The sequence below is a fragment of the Aulonocara stuartgranti genome (assembly GCF_965226115.1).
Source record: "Aulonocara stuartgranti genome assembly, chromosome: 18".
Classification (NCBI taxonomy): Eukaryota; Metazoa; Chordata; class Actinopteri; order Cichliformes; family Cichlidae; genus Aulonocara; species Aulonocara stuartgranti.
The window spans coordinates 24,569,702-24,587,014 of NC_138954.1; the positions used below are offsets into that span (position 1 = coordinate 24,569,702).

The window sequence follows — 17,313 nt, forward strand, 5'->3', positions numbered from 1 at the left end:
CATAATACTCGTGACACAGGACAGAGACGGCGTGAGTTTCAAATAAATTTATTTGTCTGCAATGTGAGCTGCATTTTCTCTGCAGAGGCCCTAACCGTCCCCTTCTTCTTGCTCTTGCGCTCGTAAGAAGCTGGCCTTTTTCTGGGCGACGCGGTCCTTCCTCTGTGCCAGAGATAACTTGGCGCGATTCCACCTGCCCGGAAAGAGACGACGACAAAAAACAACTCCATTAACATTCACCACACGAGAGAAAAAGTAACTACTTTGGCCTCGATTTGGCATGAAATAAGAGCAGTTATTGTTCCACGATGGTGACTGTCAACTCACCTCTTCTTCTTGACGTCTTTTTTGGGTTTCTTTTGGTGTACGGGGTTCGCTCTGATGGCGGCGTGTGCTTTTTTGTACATTTCTTCGACCTGAAAACAAAACAGGAATTTAATTAATGACAAAGCTGTTCATTGTGTACCTAATAGATTGTCGTTTCTCTTGAAAAAAATAACAGGAAACATCAGACGACATTGTCACCGGAAAGAGGGGAGGGGGTATTGAATTGATATACTAATTCAATACAGTCTACATGTAGAGAAGCCCATACTGGATCTTTGTGAGATCATCACTGCTATGAGTTCAAGTTTCCTGTTTGCATTTGATGCATTCAAATTAGATATTTGACATGCAAGCAATATTTAAATTATGTTGATGTAAACATCACCAAATGATCAAATTGCAGAGGAAATGTTCATCTACATGATACATAACAGGTCAGACTTTTCTTTATTTTTATATAGTGCCAAAAATAATTGCGGTCAAGCTTTTTCTGCATCACTGAGTTGAACACCACTTCGAGTACTGGAAACAGGAAACCAAATCTTAAATGCATCTGAGAGTGTCACCTCAACATTACATGATTTAAGCAGACACGAAACTAGCTAACAGAATCTGTTCAGGCCGTGTTCGTAAAAATCACGCAGCAAGTGTTATGTTACCATGTCTGGAGTGACTCCGTTCTTGATGAAGCGCGAGAACTGTTTCTTGTAGGCGTCCTCGTCCTCCTCCATCAGGTAGGACATGTAGTCGGCCACGTTCATGCCCATGATGTGTTTCCGATGCACCTCTGCGTTGAACTCTTTACTCTCTGTGTCGTAGCCGGGGAAACGTTTCAGACTAAAAAACAGAAAGTGTGAAGAAACTGAGTTGGGCTATTAAAAGACGCCTCTGAAGAATCAAGTTTAAAAAACTAAACAAAAACCAGACAAAACAAAAACACAAGGTTCAAGGTAGTTCTGTTCTTTGTTGTGGAACAACGTGTTACAGCTGCTTTTTGTAATCAACCTCTGTGAAGTTGAACTGTCGCCATCAGGGGGCAGCGTTTTACCAGTGAGTGCTGAGATGGTTGCTGCTGCTCCAACTTTGCCTTCTCACAGGCAGCGACCGCAAGGCCTGATGTAGACTTTTGCCAGTGATCTTTTAGCCATTTCCCACTATTACCTACTGGGCTTGACTCAGTTCTGCTCTTTTCCCATTACAAAACCACCTCAAGTTTGATTTTGACTTTGCCTAGTAACCAGAAATCCCTTTTCTCCCTACATGGGAACTTTCCATGCCATGCATCTCCCCCGACGTGTAGTTACATTTCTCAGGTGGTGCATGTCGTGTTACGCCCCAATTAAGGTTATAAATGGTCACTGGCTATGGTGCAAGTTACAAAGTAGATGTGACGCAGAAGTATAAATCGTGTGTATTGTGTGTTGGGTCGTCAGAGCAGCACGTCCAAAAGTCTGTGACCTCATTTGTATGCGACACAACAACAACAACAGAGGATGTTGTGGTGATGGTACGTACACCTGATGCTCGGTATATGGCATTTTGTCAGTCTTAGGGACTACAGTGGGGGGTTTTTGTGCAGCCATTTTCCTCATTGCCGGGTTTCAACAATAGTGGCTTTGATTTTCGTGAGGGAGTAACTCTCATGACTCATGGTATGACACTACTGACTAGCCAATCAGTGGCATGCAATCTGTTTGCGTCACACGCCTCAGATCACTTGAAACCACGCCCAAGCAGGTACTAAAAAGTACCCAGAACCTGGAACTACCACCTAATGGCAAATCCTAAAAACGGTCCCATCCTGCTTCTCTCAGCCCCGTCTTGAAAAGGACAGTAAACATCAGCTAATGCAAATGAAGGACCAACTACATTTTGCTCAGCGTGCTTTTTATCATCATCGAGAAGCAGAGATGCACCAGCAAACTAAACGGACAAACTTTAGCTGGACGGAGACCAGCGAATAACCACGTAAACTCTAACTGGAAATATGCGATTGTAAAAATGTCTCAAAGAAAAACATGCACACATTCCTGTTTCTGCGCATGTTTACTGCAGGAGTGAAGCTGCAAAAAAAGTCCACCCGAGTGCAACTCTGACATCATACTGACCTGTGAGGAATGGCAAGTCCACCGTCCACCGCCCCCTTTAATGCTCCAAACACCTTGTTCCCTGTAGTGGTTCTGGCCAGACCTGCGTCCAGATAACACGTGAAGGCGCCTGGTTGTCCATCCACGCTCTCTACGTTGAACTCATCTCCCGTCACCTCCACCTGGCCCTCGTACACCTGGTCCATGCCGAACTTTTGCAGTAGCTAGGGAGGAGGAGGATGAAGGCGTATGAGAGGATGTGCAAAAACATAAATCTGCTCCAATGTATGGCAACATATGTGTGTGTGTTTGTGCGCACGCTTACCCTGCGAGCCAGCAGCAGCCCGGTGCAGTAAGCAGCAGCATAGTTTGTAAGGCCCACTGTGATACCATACTTGGCCAGCTCATGAGAGTAAGCAGCACAAACGATATGGTCTCCCTCAATCTTCGCGTAGGCAATCTGGACAACGCAGACATAGCAAGATAAGACAGCTGCTTAAAAACACGTGACCTCTCAAGTTTGAGTCTTTCTGTCACTGACCTGGCAGCAGATGTCCCTGTTGGAGAACCTGACAATCATCCGGTACTTGGGGGTGTTGTACTTGTTCTTGTCCTGCACAACCAAGCGTTTGCGGGCAAAATAGTCGGTTTTCCCCTCTGTCAAATAATAAGTAACAGCATGTGGTTTAATGGCGTATGCTCCATAGAAAGGGGATCTGAGCCTATGTGCAATTCATGTTGACTTTTACCTCTCCTCCTCCTGAATTTGACTTCGTAGCGCTTGAAGTAGGCCTTGTTCTTCACCACTTTGACGAAACCCTGAGAAGAGACGAAGAAGCAACATGTCAGCAGAAGCAGAAAATACCATAAGTATCAAGCCTCCAGTTGTCCCTATGGGCACAAAAGCTGTTTAACCGCTCGGAGTAAGTCTCCACGAGGAGGTCAGCTGAGGTTTCAGCAGCCATGAATCGCCACGCTGGAGCCGAGCGGCTCACCCGGCCGGAACAGCCCGACAAGCCGCAAATATCCAGCTCCATCTGTCCCTCAAACCGCTTTAGACACTCATCTAACTACAAACACACCTCCACAAACTCAAACCGTCTCCACCCGGTGTATATGAGCTTTATCCACTCACCATTTTGGGGTATTTTTTCTTCTTCTTTCCCCTCCTGCACTAACTAGCGGACTCCGGGACACGGAAGTCTGATGTCGCTATCTTGGGGGGGGTTTTCCACGGAGCGTCGCGGGTTGGCAGCGCCCCCTGCTGCACCGGAGACAAACAGCACAGGCCAACAGAGGGCAGCAGCTACACGGAGAGCACAGGTCTGTGGAGGGCCACAAATACATCACATAGATCATTAAATAACTGTTGTGTCATTAATGAATTAAAATGGCAAATATATTATTTTTTATTAAATGTTTTAATTATATAAATTAATATTCAATTAATCATTTTTGTAATTAATAATCCACTTAGAATAAGGAGGGTGAGTACCTTGGTCATTCCAGAGGGATCAGAGGGAGTAGAAGTGCTTTTCCCCCCACATTAAAACGAGTCAGTTAAGTTGAGTCAGGCATCTGACCAGGATGCCTCCTGCATGCCTCTAAGTGAGGCAGTCCGGACATGTCCTGCTGTGGGCAGACTTAGGACTTGTCTGGCTTGGGAAGGTCTCAGCATCCTCCCTGGATGAGCTGGAAGGAGGTGGCTGGGGTGAGAGAAGTCTAGCCTTCTCTGTTGAGGTGCTGTCCCCACAAACTGATCCCAGATAGGTGGTAGAAAATGGATGGATAATAATAATAACTTCATTTTGATTGCATTTTTAAAAAGCATAGTTAAAGTGCTTCCCAATTTGAATAAAAGCGGCACATTTAAGTTAAATATACCTGAGAAAAATCTTTCATTAGATCTATAAGAGATTATTACATTTTAAACCAACGCCGTAGAAAGCAGGATGACATTTGCAGTGTGTCAGGATTTTAAATTTACACAGAGAAAAGAAGAAAATAGGAAAAGCTTTGAGGTGACATGCGCAGGGCCACAGCAGCCCTGCGCATGTGCTGTCCACATACACTCTGTGGACGCCAAGCGTCTGATGTGATAGCACATTTTTGGTGACACATCCTCCACGATGGTGAAATCAAGACACGCAATACAATGTTGATGCATCGAGCTGGAAACGAGTCTGCCGGGAGGGTGGACTCTCAGTCCCCAGAGAGGTCACAATGTCTGAAAGCTGAATCAGAATCTAAGGTAGATGAGCTGGCAGCCCAGTGTGCACATGCAGTTTGTGTGGCCTCATTTAACCTCTCTGACATTAGTGTTCAGGCCTCACAGTCTGCTTTTTAGGCTCCTCTGACTTCAGTTTTCACTGCTGTGGGCGTTGAGTCCTTCACTTGTAGTATATTGTAAGAGAAATCTTTCACTTTTCCTTGGCAGTCGTGGAGCTATTGTCCGGAAATAAGCACTTCTGTACCTGGAAGGTCTGTGGGCTGTTACTGGAACTTGTAAATTTTCCTTGTAAAAATGACAAGTAAAGAGATGCCAGAATAATGTTGCTTCTCTGCTTTTTTCTTTTCTTGTATTATCACCGCTCCAGATGCTGGTTTGACCCTCACTGCCCTAACTTTACATTTCCTTTCCCAAAACAAGCACAATACATTCAAAAGCTCCTCCTGACTATATGGACCCACTAGTGGGATTTTCTTCACCTCAACAGCTGTTTCCAGGGTCAGCATTGAACTCTCAGACTCAGTGAAGGCAAACATGGCTGATAAATGCTCAAAGAGCTCAGAAAAATGGAAATTTGAACATTTTTATCTATCACAACGAGGGCAACGTTCCGTCCAGCGGAAAACTCTAAATGGAATTTGTGACCAAAATGGTTTTTCTCTTTTTTATTTGCGTATTTCCATCTTTGTTTCCGGTGAATAAAAAGCTCTTCCTTTCTTTATGAGAAGGAATGTGGCTAATGAAGTCAACTTAACATTATGTTGTAAAACAAATGTCAAATAAAAGTGATCAAGAGCTTAAAGAATGCTACAATGCTGAGAAAATCCCACTTGCTGTGAGGCAAGTTAGGTAATACCCTCAATATTTATAATAGTGTCATTATTGACGTGTAAATGCAAAACAGCAGCTATTATTTCATATTCACTCCAAGATCTCTATTTATAATTCAGTCACATTGTAAAAGTGAGGTGGAGTATCAGTGACGCCATATGATGAGTGAGCAGACAGTCATCAGCTGTTACTGAGGGGGACGTGAGCAGCCAGAGCAGCAAAAGATTCCATCCCACCATGTGAAACCACCTATTTCCAAAGAGCAAAGCAGTGCCCCGCCTATGGTGTTACTCTGCTGTGATTAATCTGATGTCATCCGCAGAGTTCATGGACGTGGAACGCATTCGGACACGGCAAGTAACGCAGATAAGAGTCAGAATATCAGGAGCAACGCAGAGAAAATCAGCACCTGACACCAGTTGCAAAACTCAGTGCGCATCAAAGCAAAGCGAAGCAGCCTCCCTTCTTTGCGTGTGTGGAAAGAAATTGATTTTAGGCTGGAGCAGGAAAGTTATCAACGTCAGCTGAGACCGTTTGATTAATCAGAGCATTTTTCCTACATGCTTTAAAATATTAACTTTATGGTTCCTTCTTCTTGTGGCCACAGTATGAGTATGTTTTAAATACTTAAATTATTTTACTTATTTATTTATTTGGTTTGTTGTGAGTTCATTTCCCATGAAGGTATGTTCAAAACGGTCTTTTTTGTTTGTTTTTTACATCAATTATTATTATTATTATTATTATTCATCCATTCTCTTCCTGTTATCCTTATCAGGGTCAGCAATTAACCTAACCCCACTAACTGCATGTCTTTGGACATGAGAAACCACACAGAAATCCCAGATGGTGCAGTCGAAATCATGACCTTCTTGCTGTGAGGCAACAATGCAAACTATGACTCCACTGTGCTTTTTATTATTATTATTATTATTTGACATTAAGGACCTCTTCAGAGGGTGTGCTGGGTGCAGAAGGCAGCATTGATGGGGAGACAGAGAAGGGTTTGCCTTTGCATCCAGGACCTTTGCTCTGAGATAGCAGAGCAAAGGATGCGCTTTTACGTCATTCGTGTACCTGATGGCTGCAGGTGCAGTAAAACTAGAAAAGCTTCTTCTTCGTCTTCTTGCTCCTCCCCCTGTCAAGGGTCGCCACAGCAGATCGTCTGTCTCCATCTCACCCTATCTCTAGCATTTTCCTCTGTCACACCAACCCTCTCCATGTCTCCTTTATTACATCCATGTATTTTTTCTATGGTCTCCACCTGCCTGGCAGCTCCATATTCAACAGCTTTTGTCCAGTGCATCCAGTATCCCTCCTCTGCGCATTTTTTTTTTGCCTGATAAACTGTCAAACCCCAATGATTTTGAGTTTACTACAAAGCGCACACACATGCACATTTGAGAAGTTGCATTAAGTGAATTTTTGCTTTAAAATGGCTTAAACATGCCTTTTATATGAGCTCCAGGGTCATTAATTGGCTTCCAGGTATTATAGGAGCCCAACAAAATTTCTGCCATCCCATCCTCCAACAAGGGCAGGAAGACAATCCTGCTCTTGCACATCTATGAATTTCAGTTCATCGTTGATGCAATAGGAGTTGATCTCTTGTGTTTGGTTTATTGTTTCAGTATCTTGGCAGAGCACCTTGTAAATTTGTGCAGAAGAGTACTCTGTAAACAAAGCTTTTTTTTTCAATCTCAAAGATACATCAGGGCTGGTGTGAGCAGCAAAGCAATCAGAGATAACTTTCACAGACTGCACAGTTTGTCAAAACGGGCGTATGCTCTAAGGCTTTCACACCTCTACAACTCACTGAGTCATGATGAACAATTAGATATTCACAAACACTCATGAAGACAAACAATCACATAGAAAAATGCCTTCATAGGGTCGCATGCTTCACCTTCCTGTGGCAGTGACTGATCAGACTTTTTCAGAGCACTTGTTTCTTGGTGTCGCGCTGCTCAGCTGACCTCTCTCTACAGTCGTCATGTTTATCCATCAAAATGTAGCAATTCTCAGTGTGCACAGATGCCCGTGGACTTGCAAAACGTTGCAGTTGTGATTCGATTTTTTAAGAGTTAAGTAAAGTGCAATGAGCTCGTAAGTGAATTTTGTCACCTGTGCCACAAGACGTGTTAAAAGGCACCCACAAAGGCACCCACAAACTGACTGTTTGCTTGATCTTCCTTTATATTCAGCTTAGACATGCAAGAAACACATTTGGGCAGGGAAAAAAAGAACAAGCAAAGAAGTGTAGAGAAAATAATCCATTTTACATGCCAGCGCTGATTCAATGTGGGTAAAATCTTTATTTTATGTGGGTAGTTGTTAGTTATACGCGGCTTTTCTTTTATCAGCGCAGTATTAGACTGCAGTGTCTTCTGTGGTACCAAACACATAGTCAACAGACTGCTTTTGTGTCAAGGGGGGAGAAAAAAACCTGTTAACTCTTTAGCTCTATGAACAGCTACTTTGAAAAGGGGAAGCAGTGATCTTCTGCTTTTCTGCTCGAGTGAAATAGATAATATCCCTCACTGTCACTCTTGGTGCAGATGTCTCAGTGTTAGATAAGAAAAGTCACAGTCACTCTTGTGGACAGCTTGCTCATGGCCGTTCAAGCTCTGTTTCTGCAGAACTGATTTCGCAATTAAGAGAAGCACTTGTCCAGTCATGCCTCAGCAGTAGTAGTGGTCAGCAGTTACTAAAGGTTCACACATGGGCTGAGGGTGTGGTGGGCGGAACAAAGGGTTACGTTTGCAGTGCGTTTATCCTCTCTCAGAAGATGCTCCATGAACTAGTTTTCCAAGTGTGGAATGTTTAGGATTTCACTTTTATTTTTTGAGGGCTTCTGCACTGAAGTAATATCAACAGGAAACCATTCATTACATGTAAATCATGCTTTCATCCCCAAAAGCCAAGGACATAGATTTAAAAGAAGACTTTTGTGGTTGCAGTGGACTAGAAATGACTTGCAGAAAGTCACACATCAACAAATGTGTTCGCAGGCACACCACAGATAAGAAGACTGCACTTTGTTGAAACACAGCACACTCTTTCCTGCTCGTTTTCTCACTGCTGATTGCATGTATTTTCATTTGCATACAGACACAGTTTAATGTCTCCCTTCCCGTCTAAAGCCCATGAAGAAGAACGGGTGGAGTGAAATCTGCAGCGTTCACACACATCATTAACCCTGTGACGTTCTTGCCCGTGCATTTTGAGATTTTTCTGGGTGAGCCTGAGAGATTCTACAGTGCAAGGAAAGCTCTTTGCCCAGGATGGCATGCTGAAGCAAACAGGCAAATAATGCAAGGACGCACAAATGCTAAGCAAAGCCAAATCAGTTCTGCTGAAACTAAACTGAGCCTGCTAGCTTTAACACAAGGAAGAGCAGAGATGGTGCAGAGATGAAGTTTTTGTGTGAAAAACGCCACCTTTGGTCTTGTCTACCCAGCTGTGACCAGTGTTTTACAACCTGTGAAAAAAGAAGGAAAAAAAACAGTCATACTGGTGTTTTCTCTGTGAAAATGCATCAGTGTGATAAACCATAAGTTCAAACAACTTAATACTTGCAGCATGCAAAGAAAACGCCTCCTAACATCACTTTTTGCAGTCTTTACCCTTGACTTAAAACACATGAGCTTCCTGTATAAATTCTGTATAAAATTACTTCTTTGGTTTGAATCCTGCCGTTTGGAAGCTGTGACCTGAAGTGAAGAGTCATTAAGACTCAACTGTGCCTGTTGAACTCTGACCTTTCGAATGGTTGCCTCACCTCCACAGACATGCAAACAGATACAATGACCAGGAAACACCCAGCAGCTTTCTTCACGTCCAGACACCAATGTCCTCACTGAGTTTCTCGGTATCTCGGGGTTGGGGTGAGGTGTGTGGAGGGGGAGAGAAATTTACAACCAGAAACAGTTAAAACAAGGGGAGCTGCTGAATCCAAAGTGATGAATGAGGGAGGTGATTTGTGGGGTGTTTACTGCACAACTCAGAGGATTTGCTGAGCAGTTTCTTTTCACTGTTTTTGCAGGCTTCCGAGGCTTTTGTGTCCTTGGGATTTGGCACCACTGCAGATCCCCGGGTGCCCTCTGTGATCCTCTAGTGTCATATCAGGATATTAACCCAATAAGTAAAACTTTGACAGAGACGAATCAGTTAGAGCAGCTCAAACGCCGCTCACAGCTGCAGACTTGATTGAGAGTGTGCAAGTAAAGGCAACACATTTGTTGATCGCCTGTGAAAAAGAAGAACTGTCTCGTGTTCAGCTGCATCCAGTAAATCATACATTGTTTTAGTACTCTGTCCCTATCTGGTAGCTGCAGGTGGACCCAGCTGAGAGCTTGATGAGATTTGGCTGGTAATTCCCAGTGGGGTGGGTGGTGGGGGGGGGGGGGGGGGGGGGCGTACAGTTGAACCCAAAACAAGGACTAAAATCTTATTGTCTAACTGAAGGAAAAAGAATGAAGGAGTTTAAAAGAAAGCCGGTGGGGGTTGGGGTGGGGTGGGGAGGTTAAATGGTGGTTAGAGCTATGGAGCCAAAGGAACCTGTGAGGGGATGAGATAGCGTGATGTGGTTTTCATTGAGATGCCACAAGAGTCCGGAGGTACAGAGGTGAACGCTCCTTGCTGAAAACATGGGACTGAAGAAGGACATAAACCAAGGAAAGTCAGTTTAACCACAACAGGTTATTATGCCATGAATCCACTGCAGACTGGGGCAGTTAGTAAAATCAGCCTCATGTGGTTATGTTCTGCAAAAGGAGAGAGCACTGCTTGAAATGATTCTGTTTTCTGGTCCGACAACAAAACCAAAGAAAAGAGGACTGAATGACTTTTCTAAGAACAAACTTTTTTTTCCTCATTCAGTTTCATTTTGACTTAATGTGAGACTGCAGTTTTTTGATGAATCTCCAGGAAACAAACACGCAATCAATGGGAAAGTAAACAGTCTGATATGCCCACAGTCCATTAAAAATAAAGGGGGGGGGGGGGGGGGGGCGGTCTGGTACTGTGCATTAGTTTGTAGCATAGACTGTATACCAAAGATGGACTTAGCCATCCCCTGGTTACCAAAATCCCATTAGCTGTCACCATCCTAATGTTCCAAGCCAATCTAATTGTGAAAATGTGACAGTCATATGGTAATGCATACCCTGTTTAATCCTCCTTTTGACACCAATAAAGTCAAAAATTATGAAACTCAACGTCATATTGCAAACTTTAAATTAGCGACTGAAACTATCAGCTCATCATGAAAGTGTTCACTGAGGTCACAGAGCGAGGGCACCAAAGAGCCACTTTCCAGAAGACTCATAATGAACTACATGTTTTGTTTTTGCAAACTCACACTTGTCATTATAGGGGGGGGAAGCAGGTGTAAGGCACTCCTGAATTTGTTTCGTTTCACTAGCTACAAAGATTTTGTTCTATATATATAATCTGTGGACTCATACTCCCAAGCCTGGATTCTAGCATTCTGGGGATCACCACTTTGATTTTCTGGAGCTAGAAGTCTCCATATTTGGACAAGAGAGTGGAATGTTAGCTAATGCTAGCTAGCTCAGCTATAACCAGGCCTCCTGCAGATATCTGCTAATTAGTGATAAGTAACGTACAAATAACATACTAGAAATTCACTCAGAAACACTTGACAACAGACTTGTTGGATAGGCTGCAAGCACATTAAGCAGAGATCAAACGGTATTATTTGGCACATACTTGCAGTGCAAATGCTCCAAAAGGCATCGGCACCACAAATATTGTCAAGGTCCACTTCAGACAATCAAAAGCAGACAGCTGAAGGCTCCTTTAGATTTTTTCTGAATATGATAGATCAACATTTTCTTATTTTGTCCCTTGGCCGGGGAAAGACTTTTAGAAAATGCAAAAGATAAATATTTTTGTCTATCAGGGAAAGTTCAGAGCTTCTATCACAAATTCTGTACCTGAAGACTGCAGCTTCCAAGCCTAAGCTGGCCTGATGTTGCTCATTTGCTTATTATTTCTCTGTTCGTTTCATCTTTACAGTGTAGTTTATATTTTTTGTAACCTTGTAATAGATTCCCTTCTTGGCCAGGTCTCCCTTGAAAAATCTTAAGGGCCTTTAAAAAAGAGGATATCTTCACAGCAAACTTATAGACTTGATTCATTTTTGGAGCCTTAAGCGGCATTCAGGAACTGCCGTTTTTAGTACTTCTTGGTGGTTTCAGTTGTCAGCCCTTCATGCTGATGGCTGGGTACAGATGAAAAATGTGAGCTTCAGCTACCAAGTAAGGCCAACGTTTAAACAGTTAAGCTAGTTAGACCAAAAGACTTGATGGCTTTCTTTAAAATCTTTGAAGAGCCCATGGTTGTTATCGATAGTTACCAGGTTTGACTGGAGTTATACAGGCCTGACTTCACCTGACGTGCAAGAGGCAAAATCAAGACATGTGACAAGTCACAGTGCATGCTGCACCTCTTCTTGTCAACATTCACATGCATGTGGTGCAAAAGCTGTAGCCTCAAGTATATTTAAAACCATGAGGAGTCCCCCCACAGCCTCTGTCTTTCCTCGCTATAGAGCCAAAAAGGGGGTTCGAGGTTCAGCTTGAGAAAATAACCTCATGGCTCGGCAGCACAAGTCTTTATTTAACCCCGTGGGACTGTGACTCGCAGGTAGACAAGGCTGATGAGTGGCGAATGAAGCAAAGCAAAAAAAAAAAAAAAAGAGACCCTCCTCCTCCACCCCCTCTGATCGCTGCGATTGAGCTTCTATTTCAATCACATACTTGCTGTAAGAGTTAAAAGAGCAAGAATCAAGGCCTGTCTGTGTTGGGGGGAGGGAGGGGGAGACACACGAGAGGAGCCTGTGGCAGCCCTGATAGCGTCTTCTCACTCTGCATGGTTTCCTGTTCTGAGTCAGTGTGTAACCCTGAGTTTGACTGTTGTCACTTGTCTGTCCATCTGCGTGTGTGTGTGTCTCTCTCTCACTTCTCACAGCTTTAAGAATAATCAGAGCGGCTGATATTCAAACAGGGCGATTTAAATGTGCGATTGAGCTGGGTTTTTTTTTTTATTTTTATCTTTGCTAGGTGTAATTAAGCAACCATGAAGCAGAAACAAATGGTGAGTTTGAGGCTAGGACTTGTTGATTTTATAGCTGAAGTATTTTTCTTTTGTTTTTCTTTGTCTTTTGTTTCATTCTTTTTTTCAGTGAGTGCAATAATGAAAGTAAACGTTGGTAACTTATCAGGAAAAAATAACGGCAATCACAGATATGAAACCGATGTAAATTTGTTTTTAATATCACAGAGAAATGGACAGAAATCTGGCTCGGAGTGCGGGCTGTGAGTGACAGTCGTGAGAAGGAAATCTAAAAAGGCAGCGGGATTTATTTTTTGTGCGACGCAAATGCAGAACGATTTTGGCACTGGGGGACTCTTTTATCAAAAGATGAATCAGTGTTTTTGTTTGACCGTCATGCTTGACTGACATTAAAATTCATTTTTGAGGGAGGGGACGAGATCAGGAGGGACAAGGAGCTCGCGCACGCCTGTGTGTGTGTGTGTGCACGCGTGAATGCGTTGAGACAGTATGAGAAGCGGCTCTCTGACAGTCAGACCCAGTGCGGACAGAGATCTGGAGAGTGTGTGCTCTCGAAGCCGGGATATTAGTGCCTGCGGTGTCAGTGCCGTGTGAGTATGGGACATGTGCGCTCGGCTTCGTGCCTCGGCTATCTGAGTTTTGCTTGCAGGTCTCTAACTTGCTGCAGCTGCATCAAACAAAGTCTGTTCCCACAAACGGATAAAATCGATACCGCTTTGCTTTAGTATGACCTTGAACCCAAATCTTCGCAATGATTTGCATTTTGAGCCTGACAGATTTCTGCTTAAAGGGGGAAAAATTCGCTTTTGTGATTTTATTATCATCATCAGTATTTACACATTTTTATCCTCTCCAGCTGGCACTGGCATGTGACTCTTCTTGTACTTTTGTTCAGTGGACTGCTTAATTGGGTCTGTCTATTAGCCTGGAGGAGGTTTTAATAATGTAAAACAATAAGGCTGAAGTCAGTGCGGGTAAGCTGAAGCAGAGCGACTGTAAAGGGATACTTCGGCTCCCCACCAACAGGCTGTTGCGCATAGCGGCCGTGCGCCGTCTCATTAACGAGATCACTTTACAACCAGTCAAACAAATAGGTCATTATCCATCACTGCCTGCTCTGCCTGTATTCACCAGCCTCAAACCCGCAACTCTCATGTCTCACTTTATCCAAATTATATATAATCAACTGATTTTAATTTATTTACTTATGATAATTTCAGTTAGTTTATGCTTTGAATATACAAACATCAACTTCTCAGGACACAAATCAAATTTCGGCTCCAAATGTATTTTAATGCCTTTAGAATATTGTAAATGGGAAAAAAAAAACAAAAAAGATGTCATTATACGTAAAATTTTCAAAATTACTTTAAACATGTTTACTTCATAAAAATATCAGTGAATATTATTACACCATATGCTTTTAATTTAGGCCGTATGTAGTTTAAGTCGACGTTACTCCACGAGCTACGTAAACATACATAGACTTCCTCTTCTGTGATTCAGCTGACGTCCGTTACAGTAAACTGAATTGAAGCGCAGTATGTGGTCTTCAGACGCATATCTACTCTTTGAGGGGAAGGTGGCTCCACTTTTGGTCACCTGCCCGGCGTCACCTGGTAAACGATACGGCTTCTCTGCGCATGCGTAATAGACTGCCAAAAATCCTAACACCGTATCGCCTGACAACCAATAGTGTTCCAATCTGTCCAGAGATAAAGTCAGAGCAACGCTGAGGGGACAGACGTGAAGGATTTCGGACCCGAGCAGCGCCGAGCTTTAAGACTGAAGAAAACTTCAACAACATGCCGAGATCTTTCCTGGTGAAAAGCAAAAGGGCCCACAGCTACCACCAGCACCGCTACTTCGACGATGACTACAGTAGACTGGACACTATTATGGCTGATGTGTGCGCAGGTGGGTGCATTTGTGCGTAATTACGCACGAAACTTGGGGAAGAAAAAGGAGTCGTCTTAGTGGGAATTCTGAAAATTCAAGTGCACAAATTCATAACTCCTTTCATTGATTATCCTCTTGTGCCAATATAGAAACAAAATCTCAAGCCGAGTTCGATTCCAATCTGGAGCAGGAAGACGTGAGGACCGGCGCTGACAGACTGTCCCCTGGGTCGCGGCTGAGGTCCCCGAGGTCTCTGTCCTCCAGCTCCCCGCTGAGCTGCGGAGGCAGCGCCTGTGACCGGTCCTCCGACTGTGATTTCTGGCGTCCCCCGTCCCCCTCGTCCTCACCAGGTCTGTTCTTATCAAGACAAAAATATCATCAGTTTGTGTCTAAAATTTAAAGAATTTTTCTCTTTTTCTTTTTAATCCTTCGTTTCATTTGGTGTTGGGTTCATGAGATGTCAAAACCTTTACGCATTTTCAACCCGACTTGTCCAACTATATTTGTGTATGATTAATTATTATTATTGTTGTTATTATTATTATTGTTGTTGTTTATTAAAGCAGAAATTATTTGGGCTATAAATTAAACATAAAAACTTTAAGGTTTTTGATGAAGTGATGAAGATACGAATAATTATATTTCATATCTTCTATTTCACATATAAAATATTTGGTGAAAGAATCAAAAGGACACTTGTGATTAGTGACCGGACACACGACCCAATAACGACTTAAAACTTTTGTTTTGTTCTGCTTTGACTTTTACGCACGGTATGGAGTCATGTCCAATAAAGTGCAGTGCATTTTCCAGGTGTCCATTTTTTTTTAATGCAGGACATTATTTGAAGTTTTTAAAGATATCCAAATTAACTTTCAGATTCTGAGAAATGCTCCACTCCTGCAGCGGAGGACGGTCACTCGAACATGCCAATCTTCCCGTACTCCTGGTCGGCATACTCAGGAACCGAGCTGAGACATCTGGTTCAGGGGTCTTATCACCACCACCTCCAGAGCCACAGGGAGTCCCAGTCACCTATAAGCATCTACAGGGGAGAGGACAGCGGCAGTGAGTCCCTTTATGTACAGCGGGGCCTCGCGGCCGGATGTTACCAGGGTTATTCTTCAACGGCCCAAATCTGCAGGATGCGGGACAGAGACGAGCTGTATCTGGATGCGAAGCAACAGGCCCGCGTGGCGGAAATCAAGTCTGAGAACGATTTCATCCGCGCAAACCTCGAGTCGAGTGGATCATACAAGTGCATTAAATGTTGCAAGGTAGGCGTTTCCCTAATTTCACTTAAAGTCATCATTTTCAGTTTTTTATTTTGTTCAGTTTTCCTTTTCGCTTCTTTAACATTTTCTCTATTGTTTTCCCTTCATTTTGGGTTTGATTTGGAATCATCCATGTGTTTTCCAAAGGTGTTCTCCACGCCTCACGGGCTGGAAGTTCACGTGCGGCGGTCGCACAGCGGCACGCGGCCGTTTGAGTGTGGGATATGCGGAAAAACCTTCGGACACGCAGTGAGCTTGGATCAGCACAGAGCGGTTCACTCGCAGGTATGGGCCTCCAAGCCGGAAATAAACCAGTGCACACGTCCCCTAAACCCGCTTTAGATCCACATCCTCGACATAAAGGCCACAGATGACATTTTCTTTTCCCACTACCAACCTCTCTGACTTGGCTTAAACTGCATTTCTACATTTAAATCTGATACTTCCAGGTTTCTCGACACTGACAGAATGCTGTATTTTACAGGAGAGGAGCTTCAGCTGTAAGATCTGCGGCAAAAGCTTCAAGCGCTCTTCAACCCTCTCTACGCACCTGCTCATCCATTCCGACACGCGGCCTTATCCGTGCCAGTACTGCGGGAAAAGGTTCCACCAAAAGTCAGACATGAAAAAACACACTTTCATTCACACAGGTGAGACGCTTTAGCAAGTCAAAGTAATCAAGACGTGCAAAAAAGAAAAATAAGACCTAACAGTTTCCCATTTTGTCCCTGCTTGCAGGTGAGAAGCCGCACAAGTGCCAGGTGTGCGGGAAGGCCTTCAGTCAGAGCTCCAACCTCATCACGCACAGCAGGAAACACACGGGCTTCAAGCCCTTCGGCTGTGACCTCTGCGGGAAAGGTTTCCAGAGGAAAGTGGATCTGAGGAGGCACAAAGAGACGCAGCACGGACTGAAATAAGCAGGAGTTAATCGAAACTTGTGGCGCTTTAAGTTTGCTGTAATTGGTTTATTTCCCCCCTACTTAGCCTAAGATACGCTGATTGTTTATTTATCTGTTGTGTTTTTATTATTATGAAAAAAAAACTACTAAATAATTTCACAAGCTTTTATAAGCTTACCGTGCTGTTTTAGTCAGCCTTTTTAACGGATTAAATATTAACTTAAGGAGCGCAGTTGTCATTTTTCCCCCATATTTCTACATTTAATTACCGGTTAAACACATGTAGTTTTTATCCACAAACATCTACTCTACCGGCTAAACCCACCGTTCACCGGTCCACTCGTTTGACCCGTGAACAAACGAGAAGCTGTGCGCTCAGCCGTGCAGACCCATCAATCACGTCTCGGTGTTATATCTCAGATATTAAATAGCAGAAACGTTTCGCTGCATGCGCCACCTGGTCAAAACCAAATATTTTCAGACAAGCGCATTGCTGGCATACCCGTATAATAAATGATATTATGGCGCCATAAAACCTCCACGTAAAGGAAGTCGGGAGAAATAGCGCTGGTTTTATTGCAGGAGGAGCTCCTCTAGCAGCAGCAATAAGCAGCGTGCCCACATGGCGTTTTCACTCAGGGGAGAGAAAAAAAAAAGAAGAAGCT

General features: G+C 43.5%; 2 protein-coding genes across 4 annotated transcripts; one reads left to right on the forward strand and one right to left on the reverse strand.

Moving 5' to 3' along the window:
• Positions 1 to 32: 32 nt before the first annotated feature.
• rpl5a (ribosomal protein L5a) lies at positions 33 to 3,662 on the reverse strand. The gene is made up of 8 exons (XM_082512308.1): positions 3,550 to 3,662; positions 3,164 to 3,233; positions 2,956 to 3,071; positions 2,740 to 2,874; positions 2,436 to 2,638; positions 987 to 1,164; positions 328 to 416; positions 33 to 193 (listed from the first exon to the last, which is right to left on the reverse strand). The coding sequence occupies exons 1-8, from the start codon at positions 3,550 to 3,552 to the stop codon at positions 91 to 93; spliced, it is 897 nt and encodes a 298-aa protein (XP_082368434.1). The 5' UTR covers positions 3,553 to 3,662; the 3' UTR covers positions 33 to 90.
• An 8,726-nt stretch (positions 3,663 to 12,388) lies between these two features.
• On the forward strand, positions 12,389 to 16,898 carry gfi1aa (growth factor independent 1A transcription repressor a). 3 transcript variants are annotated; one of them, XM_082513783.1, is made up of 7 exons: positions 12,389 to 12,597; positions 14,290 to 14,493; positions 14,625 to 14,825; positions 15,355 to 15,752; positions 15,897 to 16,034; positions 16,234 to 16,399; positions 16,488 to 16,898. In XM_082513783.1, exons 2-7 carry the CDS (start codon positions 14,382 to 14,384, stop codon positions 16,664 to 16,666), a joined length of 1,194 nt encoding a protein of 397 aa, XP_082369909.1. In that variant the 5' UTR covers positions 12,389 to 12,597; positions 14,290 to 14,381; the 3' UTR covers positions 16,667 to 16,898. The 3 variants fall into 3 exon arrangements, with proteins under 3 accessions (XP_082369909.1, XP_082369907.1, XP_082369908.1); XM_082513781.1 differs by lacking the exon at positions 12,389 to 12,597 and adding an exon at positions 13,049 to 13,166; XM_082513782.1 differs by lacking the exon at positions 12,389 to 12,597 and having other exon boundaries at positions 13,464 to 14,493.
• Positions 16,899 to 17,313: the final 415 nt, after the last annotated feature.

Excerpts from the sequence above, each read along its gene's own strand:
- rpl5a (XM_082512308.1), bottom strand. Across the intron at positions 3,072-3,163 it reads CAAATTCAGGAGGAGGAGAG|AGGGGAAAACCGACTATTTT; the intron begins GTAAAAGTCAAC and ends ATTATTTGACAG. Across the intron at positions 194-327 it reads AAAGACGTCAAGAAGAAGAG|GTGGAATCGCGCCAAGTTAT; the intron begins GTGAGTTGACAG and ends CTTTCCGGGCAG.
- gfi1aa (XM_082513783.1), top strand. The coding sequence starts at position 14,382 with ATGCCGAGATCTTTCCTGGTGAAAAGCAAAAGGGCCCACAGCTACCAC. Across the intron at positions 15,753-15,896 it reads AGTGCATTAAATGTTGCAAG|GTGTTCTCCACGCCTCACGG; the intron begins GTAGGCGTTTCC and ends TGTTTTCCAAAG. Across the intron at positions 16,035-16,233 it reads ACAGAGCGGTTCACTCGCAG|GAGAGGAGCTTCAGCTGTAA; the intron begins GTATGGGCCTCC and ends TGTATTTTACAG.